At 43.3% G+C, this 16721-nt stretch overlaps 1 protein-coding gene across 13 annotated transcripts in view; it reads right to left on the bottom strand.

Moving 5' to 3' along the window:
- Positions 1-16721, bottom strand: part of IL1RAPL2 (interleukin 1 receptor accessory protein like 2) — a 408604-nt gene that overhangs the window by 308756 nt on the left and 83127 nt on the right. For all 13 annotated transcript variants that reach the window (XM_021406506.1, XM_021406508.1, XM_021406511.1 and 10 more), the window contains one exon: positions 15894-15994. In XM_021406506.1, the coding sequence (XP_021262181.1) occupies positions 15894-15975 (82 nt within the window). In that variant the 5' untranslated portion in view covers positions 15976-15994. The remainder of the gene's footprint in view (positions 1-15893; positions 15995-16721) is intronic.

The raw sequence follows: 16721 nt of genomic DNA, 5'->3' as shown, positions 1-16721 counted from the left end.
TATGGAGCATGTTATTTGAAGACTTAAAGTCACAGACTAGCAAACAAGGAGGTGCAATCTGCTAAATTAATGAGGACAAGACCTTCCACCCTGAATTACTCTTCTTGCCCAGAAAAAGAGCACATTTATTTTCCTCCTCAGATAGAAGCCTTAATTCGTCTCATTAACAATAAGCTACAGCCATCAGCAAGGAGATCTAAACTGCTTTCTGGTTCAGAAAAGATGAGAGGAACACTGGAGGCTCTGACTCCATTACAGAAGTTAAAACGAAATGATATAGGAATTACATCCTAAGACAGAAACAAGAATAGTGCAGGGAACCACAAGAGAATTCACAAAACGTGACAAAAACCTGTCTCTCTGGAGAGCCATTCATTCACTTATCTTTCCCAGAGGAAGGAGGAACCCACCCCACAGCCTCAAAACTCCAGTCTGTCCCCTCTGTCAAGAAACATTTTCACTAGAAGCAGATATTTTTCTAAACTATTGAGATCTCTCTAACCACAACAAACAGAAGTTTTCTCTCCGTTGGCACCAAAAAACTTAGAGTAAAATGCTATTATTCCTGAAGAGGTTTGGAAGTCTGTTTACACAACAAGAATTACTTTTACTGTTCTAATTAGGCAGCTATTAACTAACATACAGAGTAATCACACCAGCATATGAAGTATTGCTATCAGCAAAATCTAATTAGAAGAAGAGCTTAAGATTTCCCCAAGAACAACAAATTAATCATGATAACATGTTTTTAAATCACCAAATGCAGAAGTCAAGGTGAGCTTTTACAATTTCTCTGAATCACCATCACATACTGGTGTCTGAGTTTTTCAGAACCTTCAGTAAGAGAACAGCTTTTTCAAGCTCCCCTGGCACCATCCTACATACGAAAACCTACCAGGTACAGTAGATTAAACTAAAATTAGATCATGTCTCCTCATTCTTCCACTGCTCCGTACATAAAATAACTGCCCAAGTGTTTACAAACTGTCAGAAAGTCTTTAACCCTTTCCAACTAAATGGTGCAGAGCAGATGATAACTTGCTTAGACAAGTTCTCAAGTACGACACAGCCACTCTGTGACAGTCTGCAGACCTGATTTTCTCATACACCTTTTCCAGTACAAGGCAGCACCAGAGAACTTAACTTCAGCATTTCTAAATCATCAGCATTAAACACATCTTTTCCTCAAACCATTTTTTGGGGGGTTTTTTTGGTAGAAATGGGGCTTGATGCAGTGTTGTAAGCACGATGAGACAAAATTTAACAGGTTAATTCAGCGTGTTAATGGTGCTTTTGGAATAGCAATTGAGAGTAGCAAAACGTGACTGTGCCATCAAAGACTATGGCAGAAACCAGTATAATCTTCCTGACACTGGGTTCCTTTACCAAATCCTAGAAACCTTATTTTGTCTTGCCAGCTAGCAACACGAGCTATACAGACTTGGAGTCAATCTGTGAAAGTTGCAGACTAGATGATTAATGCAGGAAAGTAATTTATAACACAAGACAACAGAGGAAATTGCTTCTGTAAATTCCATAAAGCATGAATCTGAACTTCCCACAATCCTATTAGAAACACTGCTCTCACAACTCGCCCATGTAGATCCAACAAGAGAGCTTGAACAGCTTAATAAACCTGGGATGGAGCAGGCTTCAATTCCAAAAGGCTGTTCTGGGGTCTCAACTTCAATGCTAGCTCTGAGGAAGACAACGTGGCAAAGAGATACTGCTGGCTTTCACCACCCTTCACAAGCACAAGACAAGAGATGCTGGAGATCTTCAGCATCCCCCCCAGAACTCAGACCAACAATTTTTCTGGCAGAAGCACCCTTCCTATAATTCCTGCTCAAGAATGATGAATTTGCTTGAGATAAAATCAGTTTGTTTTAGTTGCTTAAAAGTATGCCTGCTTTTGCCTTATACAGGGAGATGGGTATGCTGCTACCATTTTAGCTGAATCCAACCATAATACTCCAAGAATCAGTGGTCAAATATATTACACAGCACTGGGACCGGGCCTCTCCGTCCCAACAAAATTACTCTCAAAAAAAGTACCTTTAAAATACACATATATATATATATTTATTTACATATTAATTTTTTCCAGCTTTCAGACAGAGTTGTAGATGAGTTCTTTGACCCTCTGGATGAAAGGAAGTTACTGGTCTGCATTTCAGCCCTCAGACATAGTTGGGGCAGAGTCTGGAAAAGCAGCATGGAGAGAACATGCAACTCTTCAGATGTCAAGGGCCAGGTAAATCCCACAAAGGAGGGAATGTGCTGACAAGATTTGCTGCAAAAAAAAAAAAAACCTGAACAGCCAGGACAGGACTGCAATGAGCACCGGACATGTGGACAGGCACTTCCATGTCTCTACTCACAGAAAAAAAAGCTACTCTGTGTGAGCAGCCAGCTCACCCCACCCACAGCTGAGGAATTAGCAAGCAATTTTCACCCACAGCGTAGTTCTTAGTCCGTTAAAGGACTAAGTCCGTTAAAGGCTGATGATAAATAGTATCAATGAAGTAATTCTGCTTCTGAATCAAGAAAAAAAAAAAGTCCTGCCAGGAACAGTGATACTTCTGCTCTTTTGTCCAGTGAGATCCCAGTGTCAGTATATAATCACAGTTAACGTTCTGGGTGATCACTGTTCTATCACAATAACTCCAAACGAGTCCCTTAGGACAGGCTATGGCCTTCTGATTAGCGCTACTGAAGTATGCCTGGTCCTTCGTTCAGCTGAAGCAAGAGCTCCAGTCAAAAGCTGGAGAGAGATGGTGCCCATCCAAGAAAGCTTACAGATAAATGAGTCAACAACTTCAGAGGCAGTTTTATCACCGCATGTACTTGACAAAAGATAGCTGCTCACTGACATAGTCAAGCTCTGTTTTAAGATTTCATTCAGCCTTCCAGGGACAAAGGCTGCTTCATGGGGAGAAAGCTCAGCTAGAGACCACCAGAGCTTTGTTTCTTTATGCCATATCTAACTCAGAGGGTTTCCAAGGATAACTGTTGTTGAGAAACATATTGATTCATTTCTCAGAAGCCTAAGAATGCTTGAGGAATTACAACTGGGGTTTCCTCCAAATGATTAGTCTTCAGAATGAAAGCAGAAACGTATTACTTTTCTCTTGTGGCTACAAAACTTCACTTAAAATTCAAATTATGTATTTGGAAACAATACCATGGTATCCAAATGGATTAGCATTAAAGGGCCTTTCAAGTGGAGGCTCTGAAGAACTCCGCACAGCACGCCAGAACGCAGCCTGCTCTGAGCTCTGTTTGGTTGAAGTACAGCCAAGGCACGATGTCAGGGGGTTTCTGCTGCTGCATCTCCAATATTGACAGGCTCATCTCATTTTAACGAAGAGCCAGATCCCTGCAAAATCCACACCAATGCAATTTGCTTTGTGGTACGGCCCAGAAAAGACAAAGATTCTTCCTGAGGATTGGCTGTGGCCCATTTGTGCTCCTCTCACTTGTTGCAGTGCCCGAGGTGGAAGCAGGGCAGGGTCCTGCCGGAGTCCACTGGCACCGATCACGGCATGCATCAAATTATACTGGCAGGGAAATTCAAGCTCCAAAATGTTTCAAATTTACTGAGTACAAACATCCAATTAAGTACCCATTCTTTAAATTATAATTGCTGTCCATTTGCATGCATGACAGTGAGTGCAGAGGCAGCTACGTGCGCAGCGCCGGCTCCGCAGCCGTATCGCAGGCAGGGCAGGGGGAGGGCCCTGCTGCAAGCGCCAGCGCAACCGGGCACCACAATAAGAACTGCGTTGTTGTAGGCTAAACAGGCAGGCACTGCTGCTTGATCCTGTGGGTTACAGGGTAATTAGCTTCTGAATAACTGAAATCAATGGATGTTTTGCAGAATCACACCAAACAAGCAGAAGCTTGGCACGCAGAGGGGAGAAACAGTCCCACTGCTACACAGTCGTGTTTGTTAATTCCTAGTTTAATTCCACCAACTTCAAAAGCTTTACAGCAGGAGGAAAAAAAAAAAAACACAGCCTAGGGTTACTAGTAAACCCAATCAAATTACCCTGCAATTTGACAGCTAAAATGAAATGCTGCTCCTCCTGCCTCACCGCCTCCACTGCAAAGCCCTCCTCTCCCAGCAGCACGCGCTGCCACCTCGGAAGCGCTCACAGAATCCCATCACTACTACAAGGCTCACAGTTTCTTTGGAAATCGCATCACCTCACGATTTCTTGTCTCCCCACTTTTCCATCCAGCCAAATCCGCAGTCAGGTAAACGTTTTACAGAGTTGTCTCCCACAGTCCTGTCTTAAAGGTTACAGTCTCTTACACAGGAAAGCCAACACACTTATGAATTCACAGACTGGGTGAGGAGAGAGGCTCGCTAATGGACAGCAATAATTATCAGATGGGTTCAAACTCTGCTGAGGCGTAGCATGAAAAAACAGTGCCTGAGGGAGGGAAGGAGCAGTTGTCCGTTCAATGACACACTTGGGAGGAGAAGCAGAGAGCAAGTCTGTCGTTTAACAACTAAACCACGATTATGATCGCCTCTGAATTCCAAACCCAGCCTTGATCCCAGCAGAGCCCCTCCCAGGCCGCACAGCCCCAGCAGCAATGAGGCAGAGCTGCCCCTGCCTCGCATGTGCAGAAGGAATCCAGCCCAGAAAGTCTTGTTTTGAATAAACTATTAAGAGAACTGCATGCAGGTGAACGTCACATGAGAAAGAATGAAAAGCAAAAACCTGTATGTGTTCCAAATAAAAAATAAGGCTCTGAATAAATCCCTCCCTCTATGCAACTATACGGGTAAACGAGCTACTGAATAAGTGAAATTTCACGTCTCTTCTTGCAAGGTAACTTTTTCAGAAACAGTAAATTATTTTGAGAATTTATCATAATCTTTTACCTGCAGAATGTGAAAACTAAATACATTCATGAAAATGCCCTTACCTAATGATATTTACCAAATGACACCATTCCCTCTGCTGTCTGCAGCAAGCTCAGGCACAGAGAGTAAGGACAGGTTTGCCTTATTAGTATAGCTCTCTGCCTGTGTATTTTAAATACCTTGAAGCACAGTACCATCTGTGTGTAATCTACTAATGAGCTACTGCTTAGACCGAAGAAGGCCAGCCAGATAACACCAATTACTCAGATGGAGGCTGCCTAATTTTTAAGCAATTAATGAGCCCCTCTCACTTTACAGAGAAGCAGCTTCCGCTTAGTTCTCCAGATATATTATTGGAGATCCTCATCTGAAGAAAGTTTCTTCAAGAAGGAAATAAGAAGGGAGTGAGGCACAGCCCAGCCACGTAGAGCAGAGCCTGAACCCTGCTGCGAGGGACAGGAGCAGTCCCTGCTGGGACCAGCACAGCCTGCATGGCAACAGCAGCTAACAGAGAAGCAGCCTGCAAAGGGGATTGCTCAACCCACTCCATCACTCCACACCGTTTGGGGCACTAAGATACCTCTACTAACGCTCAAAGAGTGGAATAGCCAGAGCCATTCTTATAAAACAGCTTTGCTGGTTTTAATCCCACTTGCCTCCCAGTCACTTGGAAAAGCCTAATAGTGAGCATCCCCAAATGCTGCACAGTCACTGAACACTTTGGAAGAAGACTAACTGCTCCGTTCTCTGACTGATGAGATTTTAAAAGGCTGGCCTTAAGGGGCTATTAGGTTATGCAAAAATAGAGTCCCCTCTTCCGATGTTAAAAAATATTTCTTAATAACCTAAACTAAGTTTAAGGAGATCAAAATTACCTTTTACAGCTCCCTGCTGGAAAGTGCTCTAGTAAAGCATAGAATGAGTAATAAATTATCTCAGTAATTACATTGATAATGCACAACTTTCATGTACACAATAAAAACATTAAAGGAGACTTGATTTCTACAATACATTATGCACTACAATTAGGGAAAGGGCAACATTATGTGCAAGAAAGGACGTGCTTGTCTTGCACAAGCCTGGAAAATGCCACCTCCAATCGCAGCAAGGAAGCTCACAGAGGAGAGCTATCACTCAGCAGCCCCACCAGGCAGAACACCCACCTGCTTTGAGGATGCCTATATTTACACAACAGCAAGGGTCTCAGAGTGACACTTGATGTTGACCTACACCAGAAGTCAGCCACAACACCTCAGCTTACAATCTGCTCCAATAAAGCTGAGATGCTCTGCTCCTGAACATAGTTCCCACTGTAATCCCCAATTTGCCTAAAATGACACATGCCATTTTGAATAGAAATGTTACATCCAAAATGCCATTCATGATATCTACTTTTTCTCCATAGTTTTGATTGTCTAAAAACAAGCCAGTACTCAAGCTTCTCTGACTCTATACAATGGGACAAGATTTTCAAGGTCCCGTTAATAAAAAAAAAAAAAGTAATAGATCCTAGTGCTCAGCTCTACAATACATTTTCCATGACTTCAAGTCAGCTTTTCTAAACCGCTACTCCTACCACAAATTGGTTTGAGAAACACTTTTAAATCCATGTATTTTCCCAACAAACCATGCCCAGCACTAGCAGTGTGCAATGAGAGAAGGGCGAGCAGGTCCAGAGGGTGCTGCCCACCCCAGAAGCCGCCTCCACCTGCAGCCAAGGAAGCCTATGAGATCCGGCTGCACTCATGTGCTCTCACTGCCTCAGTTTTCAGATCTCTTCCGCAGGCAACCTGGGAGATTTAACACAGGAAACCGCATCCCAGCAAGGATTCCAGAACCAGTAGGTCCCAACCATTTCGTGCTCAAGGACTTCCAGTTGCTTCATCTACATCCATATCCAGGACCAGACGTACTGACTTTCAGCTGCAACTCCTGACTGCCCTGGATGCTGAGCCTGGGGACAACCCTGATTCACGTTCCAGGAGTTTTCCATTGCTTATTAAACATACCCATCTCAGGGAGCTTCAAAATTAAATGGCATCCCTGAAAAATAAACTCCAGCCAGCTCTATTCTGCAGAATGTGATCCTTCTGCGTTTTACCATTAGCTCAAAGACACCAGAATGATTGTATCTCACATTACCCTTCCTCTTCCAGGCCCACCCATTATTTATTTTGCTGAAAATGTAAGACACCAAAAGCATGCATGAGGTAGCTTTGCACGCTGATCCAAATAACCTCTGGATCAGAGAGTAAATCAGCAACAAAACAAAAAAGAAAAAAAGCCTACGTTAAGAACACGCAGCTTCTGTTGTCTCCTGAAAAATCTGACCTGCTACATTAACATCAGTCTTCACAAATATTACATCAATTCTACCTTCAGCATACTGGGCAAAATCTATCAGCTCTCAAATAATAAAACAAAACCTGTGCAACTACTGTGTACTCAAATTCCACGTGTATTTGTATGTGGATAAAAGAACCAGCAGTTCTTTAAACAAAAACCATCCAGGTAGACTATACACTGAGGTATCCTCAGAGAGAGCTGCTTTAAGCTGTTTGCACACCTGACTACAGAATTTCAGTTCCTTCTATCACTAAAAATCTAAAGGCAAGACGCTGGGCAAGCAGAGATGCAGTGCAGAGTGGCTCAGATGCAGATGGATGCAAAGTTGCATCAACTTCATGGCCAGCAATGGCTGTTTAGGTCAGAAGAGCAATAGATGCACAGATTTTTTGGGTTTCTTTTTATAAACTAGTCACCCTGGAGACTCGAGGCATCTCCAAGGCTCACAGTCCCTCGGGTATTTGATAGGCCATCATACAATCTTAAGTGGTTTTTGCTCCCATGTCCACCAGTACAGATTGCGAGGACAGTTCAGAGCCGCTACACACAATACACTTGTGCCATTCAGAGACAAAAGCTATTCTGCTACGGCTGGCTTTGTGCACTAGCTTTAGCCTAACTTCTCTGCTCCTGCCGCATTTCTAGAAGATATCTTACCAGCTTCTACTGAAAAAATAACAGAAATTGCTAAGGCTTTTCTCCAGCACGTCTTTCCAAGACCTTCCAACCACATTCTTCACACACATTTATTTTGCCTCAAAACTTCTCTAGGAGATAGCATTGTTTTTCCTCATCCTTGCCTAAGGCGTAAGTAAAGTAGCAGAACAGAGGGAAACGTGTCTTTCATCCCCACATGACATTTAGTGTGCTGAACAACCTGAACATTGCTTCATCTCCAATACTGGCTTCGGTTTTTGTTTGGCCAGCAAGAAGGGATGGGTGGCAGAGGCTGGCAAGGGGCAACTCACAGCACAGGCTGCTTGGTTACTTCTTGGAAGAGCTAAGTGCTCAGGTTAGAATTTTAACTTTTTCCCACAAGTCTCTTTCTTCAGTGGTGAAGCACTGAAACCAAAACTCAATCTGCTGTATCTATCTTTTCATATCAGTCTATATCATTAAGCACTGATCATACTCCTTGTAGGAAAGAATCCATTGGATTTGAAAGGTTTAGAGATTAATAGAATGTTAATAAATACACTCTAGAGATGACACCACAGCTCAAATCAATTTCGCTTTTAACTCATAGATGGGTAATCATTTCTACTTCAGCAAGTAATACCAGCATCACAACAACTTCACGGAGATCCATACACTAGCATTTCCATATACATGCACCGTACTAAAAAAAATTCCTTCCTACTTCACAGGTCAACAACTCTAAACACTGAACTCTGCACTTTCTGAAAGAGGACATCTCTGATGTTTCCTTTATTACTTGCAAAAACAAGTCCTCCAAACTTAAATGCTGGAAAATAACCAAAACTGCACCATCTCTGATTCTATGATTCTATCTCCTTTCTCCTTCCTATTGCTACTTCCCATAATGACCCAGTGTCTCCTACCTCACAATTGTATTGCTTGTTGCTTCCACAGAATGCTCACAGCCAGAACAAACCAACCAACAGAAGGGAAGCTTCTGCTACAACATCACAGGGACTACCCACTGAAAACTGAAGCGCACTTCAAACAACAAGTACTCCGAAAGTAACAACAAACAACAATTCTGAAAGCAATGCAGAGAAAGTTCCTTAAATTCAGGACAGAGATACGGGAACGTACCTTAATGGTCACACTTAGATCAATTTAAGGAGCCTTATTTATGTTTCTTCCGTACACACAGTCCATAATGCCCGCCTTAAGCACATATGCCAGTCACAAAAACCCATGCACACAGAGCTCTAACGGACTGGGAGCTGACTCCAAGCTACGCCCAACATCACAGCATCACTGCAGCATCACAACATCACCACAGCCCTGGCAGGGCCTGCATCCTCCTCAGCAAACCCTGAGCCTCTGTGCCACTACAGCTCCCAAACCCAGCAGATGCATTTTATGCTTTGGGCATGGATGCAACTGATCCTACAGGAAACCAAAGGCAACAGGGAGCGCAGCTTGAGGGCACACCTGCCCATTTCTAGAGAAGGGCCTGCAATAACACACCTGTCTTTTACTCACAGACCATATCTGCAGAGCAACTCTATGGCTTCCGGCCCTAAAGAGGTTGACAAGAACATGTGTCAAGGCCTCAAAGCCAGGAACTGCCCTCGTATCCTAGCTGCCCCCTCAGACAGACGCCCAGCAGGCAGTGCAGATGGCTGCTAACAGTGCTGGGCTGCTGCAGGCCCACTGCCCCCCAACCCCATACCCACCCTCTGGGAACTCTGCCTCCAGGCTCAGTGCTCCTGGCACACAACTTACACTTCAGGAGCAACAACCCCTGCTCCTCCCACAAGCCTGCTGCAACCTGTAGGCATCTCCTCAGGTCCTCTCCTGAGCCATCAGATCTGCTTCTCTGAAGACCTTCCACTCCTCCTCAAAAATTCAGGTTCTGCAAACGAGAGCCTCTACTCCACAGAAGTTCCCTGATAACAGGAAAAGAGTCACAGAGGGGCAAAGCCACTGCTACCACCTCTGCAGGTGCTGGCAGGATGACACAGTCACCTATTGTGCCTGTAGGCCTTATTTAGCAAGGTGTCAAATTAAAAAAAGAAAAATTAAAGCCTGCCTAACCCTATATTTCCAAATCCAAATGTATTGAAGGCTGCTCCCAGCATGCAGTGTGCCAAAGTAACTCACTGGAAGGAAGATACACCACCTCCATGCTGCAAATGGCAGACAAGCTCAAAGAGGTGGCTGGGCTCCCCAGCTCCTTTTTTCTTTTCTAAATAGCTAAGTGAAAGGAGACTCACGGGGGCCAGCAAACACGCTCACTGCATCCTGGGTAAGCCTGCAGCTGCATTATTTATAATTTCACTCAAACATTACATAAGACAGACCTTCAAAAAATATTTTTGTGAGCAAGAGAAAGAACAAAACAAAGCAGAACAACTGCCCCTGTCCCTCAGGACGGTTCATTTCAGAATAAGGGCAACAGCCTACGACCCACACCCTCAGAGCCAGAAATACTGAAAGCTCTTCGAATTTCTATTTAAGATCTTAAAGAAAGCAAAGCAGACACCTTGATATATTTTTTTTCCGTTTTATAAAAGCCTCATTTTGATCCCAATTAAAGGCAAAGGGTTGGAAAAATCTCTCATCATGAAGGTGTGCCTTCTAGAGGCTCGGACTGCATTAACACTGCAGCTAGATGCAGAACAGCCATCCACACAGCTGGCAGGAAATCTTCTGCAGAAGACTATAGATTTTTAACTGAGGAAATGACATTTCTTTTCTTTCATGTGTCTCTTACTTCCCCTATCCCTAAAGATCCTACCTTTGTAATTTACTGCAGTCTGAAACCATTTAATTGCCTCCATTCATTTTATTCAGATACAGTTGTGGTTTCTCTTTTGGGAAAGGAGTCTGGCTTTAATATTTAAATATCAGCTCAATATTTTAATTGTTTTAATTATACATGAGCTCATTTTAAATGAGTGTAATAGCTAAAAATCTGAGTGTTTAAATAAGTTCAATATTTAAACCCTGTCAGGCTGAGGTCACTATAAATACCCAAACCGCCTGCAGATTCTTTCCTTTCTTGTTCTTCTCTATGCATCTCTCCTCTCCAGCAGCAAGGCGCACGTCTGAGCACTGCCAGCTGTCACCCAGGCCTGTCTTGCAGCCATGTCTCCGTCTGTCCAGGGCAGAGGAAGCCAAGGCTGAGGCTCCCTTCTCGAGGTGCACTGCGTACCCGTGCTGTACAGCTTGCTTCAGCCCCCAAGACATGGCTGAACACTGGAGCGTGTTCCTCCTCCCCCGATAGAAACCGAACAGATGGAGAGGAGCCCTGAACCAGTGCACAGACGCGGCTGTGTGCAAGAGGGGCTCTGCGCTCCTGCCCTGACGACAGCTTAGAGCAACATCCACCATGACTTAGTTTTGTTTGCTGAGGCTGTAAGTTATATCTTCAGAAAAGAATAAGGGATTGGTGCACGCTGATCGCTGCTGCCAAGCTCCCGTTTCCTCTACGTTACTGCATTATTTGCAGAAAGGAAAAGCTGAAAACCTCTTTCACACTGCTCATATCTCAGAAAATGGGAGAATTCATAGCCATGCACTTTACATGATGGGCAGAAGTGAGCTCTTCAGGCAGATGCAATTGCAACAAAAACCAAACAAGTGAGTGAGCACCATGCAGCTCCTCCAGGGGCCCATTCCAGCAGGAGAGATGGACTTTTAAGAGTTAGGCTCCTCCAGAATATCCCATTCCAGGCACAAATCCACATGTCACCTCTGAAGCACAGGTAGCTCCACTTCCATATATGCTGCAGTTTTCAGGGCCAAAATGATCAGACAGCAATGCCAGAAAAGGAAGTGATCTTCACAGAAGGGAGCAGGGGGAAATCCCACGTTACAACAAAGACAATCAGTAGGAAAGAGAAGGTCTCCTGACACAATGCAACAAAGACACAAGACTCTGGTTCTGCAGCTTGGAGGACATAGCAGTGCCAAGCTTGAGCCAATTTAGCTCCATCAACCTGGAGCAAGACTCCTCCCAGCTCTGCAGCCAGAGGCGTACAGAAGCCTCAGGGATGCCTGCCCATGCTCCAGTGCACAAGGCAGGCATGCCCTCTGCAGCTCAGGCATGCTGAGAGGGGATATTTTAGCTCAGCAGATAAATACAGCAACAATAAGTAGCATCAATTATTCACTAATGGAATTATGCCTCGTAAGTCAAACAGAATGTATAATCTGAAAAATCTTTTGCTTAAGAAATGCAATGATTTTTAATTGGTTTTATATCCCCTGCTATGAGTGCTCAAAGCACTATATACAAAAGGCTTGGGAAGAGAAGTCACTTAATCAGATTAAAAGGAAATCCCTACCAGCTGGGAACCTAACAGCTTCCACATCCTCAGTTTATTTGTATAACCTCCACCTGCAAAGCCTTTCCAGGTTATTACTAGGGCTGCAGTCCCGGCATTAGCTGTTTGCTCAGTTTCACTTCTCAAACCAGGCAAAAAGGACGATTTGCAGTTTTCCAAAAAGCTTCTTTAATATTAAGAAATGCTTGTGAAACTTAAATCAACAATACATTCACACAGATGCTAGCAGCAAACTACTCTGTCCCCACCACAAACAGTAATCATTACTCCGTAGACATGACAGATTTCTTTTGGAGCACCTGGAAGCTGCTCCATGTAAAGAAGAATCTGACTAGCATAATTAAATTAGCTCACCTATTTTAATTATTTTGGCACAGCATCTGAAGTGGGAAGAGGCCAAACAAATTTATTGTGGTACAGGTTCCCATGTCATTTTTGCAGCACTCTATAGCCCTCACATGCATTCCTGTTTGTCATCTCTAAATGGAAACAAGAACACCTGAGTCTATAATGAAGGACAAGTAAAGGCACCTGAGACCATTTGTTTCCGTTCTGGTTTGCTGGGGTTTTTTTCCTCCTTCCAGGAGGACTGTTTTTTCAGCAAGCTTTAACTCTACACCTCCAGCTGGAACACTGTTTCGTCACCTTCTTGACATCTGAGGCATTCTGCTCCCATCCACCTCTTCAGTGCCTCCTGCCTGTTGGCCAGCCCCTGTATTTGCTACCTGGAGTTCACACCCTCAACTTTCTCCCCCTTGGGTTTCCATTCCTTGACTTCAAAGATACATTTTCCCCATCAGCCTCCGCCAACACCTTTCTAGCCAAACCTCTGTTCCCTTTAAGGCAGCTCTAGTTTGACTGACAGAGCGCTTCTGGGCACACTGCTTTCCTTCAGACTGTCCCAGGGAGGCCTCTGCAAGACCTGAACACAACACTGCGCCTTCTCACTGCTCCACCCCAAGTCCCATTCAGCTTCATCGCTTGAGATTCTCCCTGCCTCTTACACAAGATGCAATCCATTATGTGGTACCACACACACGCACTAATCAACTTTGTAACTGTTCTTGTACTCAACGCTAATCGCAATTTTTGTCATTTAGGCTGTAATTCTACATACTGCTCAGAAAGATGCCAGTCTGTGTAAGTCAGAGAAGACACAGACACCCCAATTTTGCTGGTTTATTGCCCTAGTAACACAAATCTGTCTTTATCATCAGTGTCAGCACTTTCCACGCACTGCTTCACACAGCTCTACAGAAATGTCTGCACAGCCTCCCTTCCCTTCTTAAGGATGCTCACCAGCTCAGACATCCCAGCGCTGACAGCCAGCAGGACACAGAGCTGCACTGCCCACCCCGAGCACAGCTCCACAGACCCTGTCCATACGGAACCATGTGGGCATCCCATCCACCCCCCTGCAGCTGAACCAACCTCCCCACATCAGACATCCTGCCATTCTGAACAACGGTATACAAATAACCGGTCACTTTCCCCTTCTCACTCCCCTGTATCAAAAACATCAGTTATTAAAGAAACAACTATAGAACCACAGCATCAGTGTGGTACCATCACCCCATCAAGCAACAAGGTCTCACTGTTTCCTCTGTCTGCATCCATCCCCTGTCTCCAATCTTCCACTTAAACACAAAGAGTTAAAATCCAGAAGCCTCTGACATGCCTGCCCCTTCACAACACAGCACCCAGTGAGGCCCCAGGCAATCAAGTGACAGTACTTCATATCTAAAGACCGCTTTCAGAAAGGGAGTCAAATTATCAATTTTGCTCCAAGTGCTGAAACTACAGAAACAGAAAATGTGTTTCACACACAATGTACTGGAGGAAGAAAATAAAAATCAATAGTTTGTTCCACATAGCAATCTAAAAGTCAGCACATGAGAGAATGAATATTAAAAGGTGAAAGCCAACTACATGATCACATACTTGCAAAGAAACTATTTTCACTTTATGTGCTTTTTCCCCTTCATCTCATACTGAACATACACTAGCTCAATTAAACGAAAAGAACAAACTATTCACTGCTGTGGGCTATATTTAGCCATAAGCAGGCTAACATATTAAAGCATTTTTCCTACCAGTACTCAACCTGAATTGATACCGTCAACAGCTGCCAATAACACAAAGCATTCGGCAGAGTCAGTCAAAGAAAGCGGCTAAAAAGAATACAATATACCAAAATATAATTAAAGGTAAACTATCAGCTGAATGACTCTATAACTACAGGCATTTTATTTCTACAGATGTGTGCTTCTGATAAAGGAGATACAAAGGCCCTTCCTTGCAGCCCGTGGTATTGTCTGGCATCAGTGAATCAAGGCTGCTCAATTACACAGGTTATGGATCTCGTAGGGGCTGCCATCCAGGCCAGTGACAGCAGTTTTGTAAAACAAAAACACCACTGCCCTTAGCGGGCTTTAGATCAAGCTCCATGCTGTAGCCAAATCCAGATCTCTGTGCCTGCTCTTACAGGGCAAACAGGGCTCACAACAACCACACCAAAAGACTGTAGACTAGTTTGATTTAGCAACATCCATTCATACATTGAGCTCAGTTAGAAAGAATCTGGGATCCTAGGATCTGGTGATTCATAGAGTAATATTTCCCAGCCTTGGATGGGAAATACATTTTTATTCTGGACAGACCAAAAAGTCCTTTCTTTCTTTCTCAAAAAAAAAAAAAAAAGCAGAAATAAGACTTAAAATTGGCCACACCAACTAAGCCAATAATTTCTGTTTGTTCTGCACGTAGCATGCAAGTTTAAGAGAGCAGTATCTTCATGTAGGGAGCTGATGTAGGGTAGATGCGCCATGACGACAGGAGTTATTTCAGAAGGGCAGCACCGTGTCGGTTCCCTGCCCATGCACATAAGCACAACAACACTGTGTAACACTGGAGCTAACCCACCTGCCTGCCCAGATCTTTGACATTACCTGAGAAAGGCAAATGTTTCCAGATTGCGTTATTCCCGCGGAGCAGCAAGAGCTGCACAGACCAGCAGTCACTCTGCATTCAGAGAACTAATGATGGAACGTTACATAGATAAACTGTCTCTCACAGAAGAGGGGAGATAGTTCAGTGCTTCCTTGAAGTATTCTGTTGTTATTAGGGCGTTTCAAAAGCAGCTACAAACATAAACCAGCTCCTGTTGCCTTGCACCACCAGAATAATCAGAGAAAGTGCTTTCCTCTACCCAGGGAAGATCTTCCCAGTGAAGCCCACATATGATCACACTTACAGCTGGCATGGCGTTCTGGAAGATGCCTTTCCAACACACAGTAAACCCATCCAGACTTAGAAATCATCAGGAACCACATTCATATTTAAGTAAATCTGTCAGCACGGGTACAAGAGTGGATTTTAAAACAATGCCGAATTCGTAACTACCTCAATGGACCCTCAATCAGATCAACTTTTTTCCTTCTTTTCCTTTTCTTTCCCTTAAGAAAACACAAGGACTTTTTGGGATAGCTCAAGTCACATCAACAGAACATTACAGCGATAAAATTCATCCCGCAACATCTGGTAAGGAGATCATTTGCCTTTTTTTTTTTTTTCCCCAGAAGAGAACAAGTATGTATGCAAAACAAAAAGCAGCCATTTAAAACACTTGTTTCAATGAGCATTAAGTCCAGATCCAAAAGTAAAAACATTTTTCTGGGACTTACCAGAATTTCTCTTCGACACGAGCTTCAAATTCATGCTGACTACAGCACAGATCACGAGAGCCAAGACAACAAGAGGCTTCATCTTTCACTTTCTTTGGCAGCTGAAATGCAAACACAGTATGAAGTCTGAATCACAGGTCTTCACCACACCAATGCAGCAGCTACAATTAAGCATTCCTCAAAGAGCCATTACAGCGCAATGCTTAACCTAGTGACACCTGGGTTTTTTTTTTTAATGCAGAGGTCAGAAAACACCACGGCCCAAAGCAACTGTCAATGAATAATTTACCTCTGAGTACCATACAAAAGGTTGCTGGTTTTGTTTTTTGAATGATATTTTGAAAACATTATTTTGCTTAAAAAAAAACAGGACAAATTCTTATTTGAAACAATATGAGTTTAATCTGACAGATTTTTGTGCGTTGTAGACGACTAATCACAACAATTATAATTCATTTTGTTTCATACTATAAAAGAACACTTCACATTGTTTGGGAAAATGTAGGAGTAGGTTATTCATGCCATTTCTCCTAGAAACCTTATTTTCCCCACTGGTGACCTTGTAAAAGCTCCTACAATTAAATGATGCTATTCCAGAAATTTCTCCTATAAAATGAAGTAAAGACAGCTGAATGAAAACCAGAAATCAATGAAACCAAGTTTCAAGATTGTTATTAAAAAGATATTAAAATTCACAGGAGAGACTAGTTCTATCTGCTTTATGTTATTATTATTTTTTTTAAAAGAGAGAAAATTCTAGTTTCTAATTGTAGTTAGAGTTATATGTAATTACTGGAACTAGATCAGTTTTCATTTACAGGTCCAAGG

This window comes from Numida meleagris, chromosome 8 (assembly GCF_002078875.1).
Source record: "Numida meleagris isolate 19003 breed g44 Domestic line chromosome 8, NumMel1.0, whole genome shotgun sequence".
Lineage (NCBI taxonomy): Eukaryota > Metazoa > Chordata > Aves > Galliformes > Numididae > Numida > Numida meleagris.
Note: the sequence above shows the minus strand (reverse complement) of the source record. Positions and strands in the feature narration are given on the sequence as shown.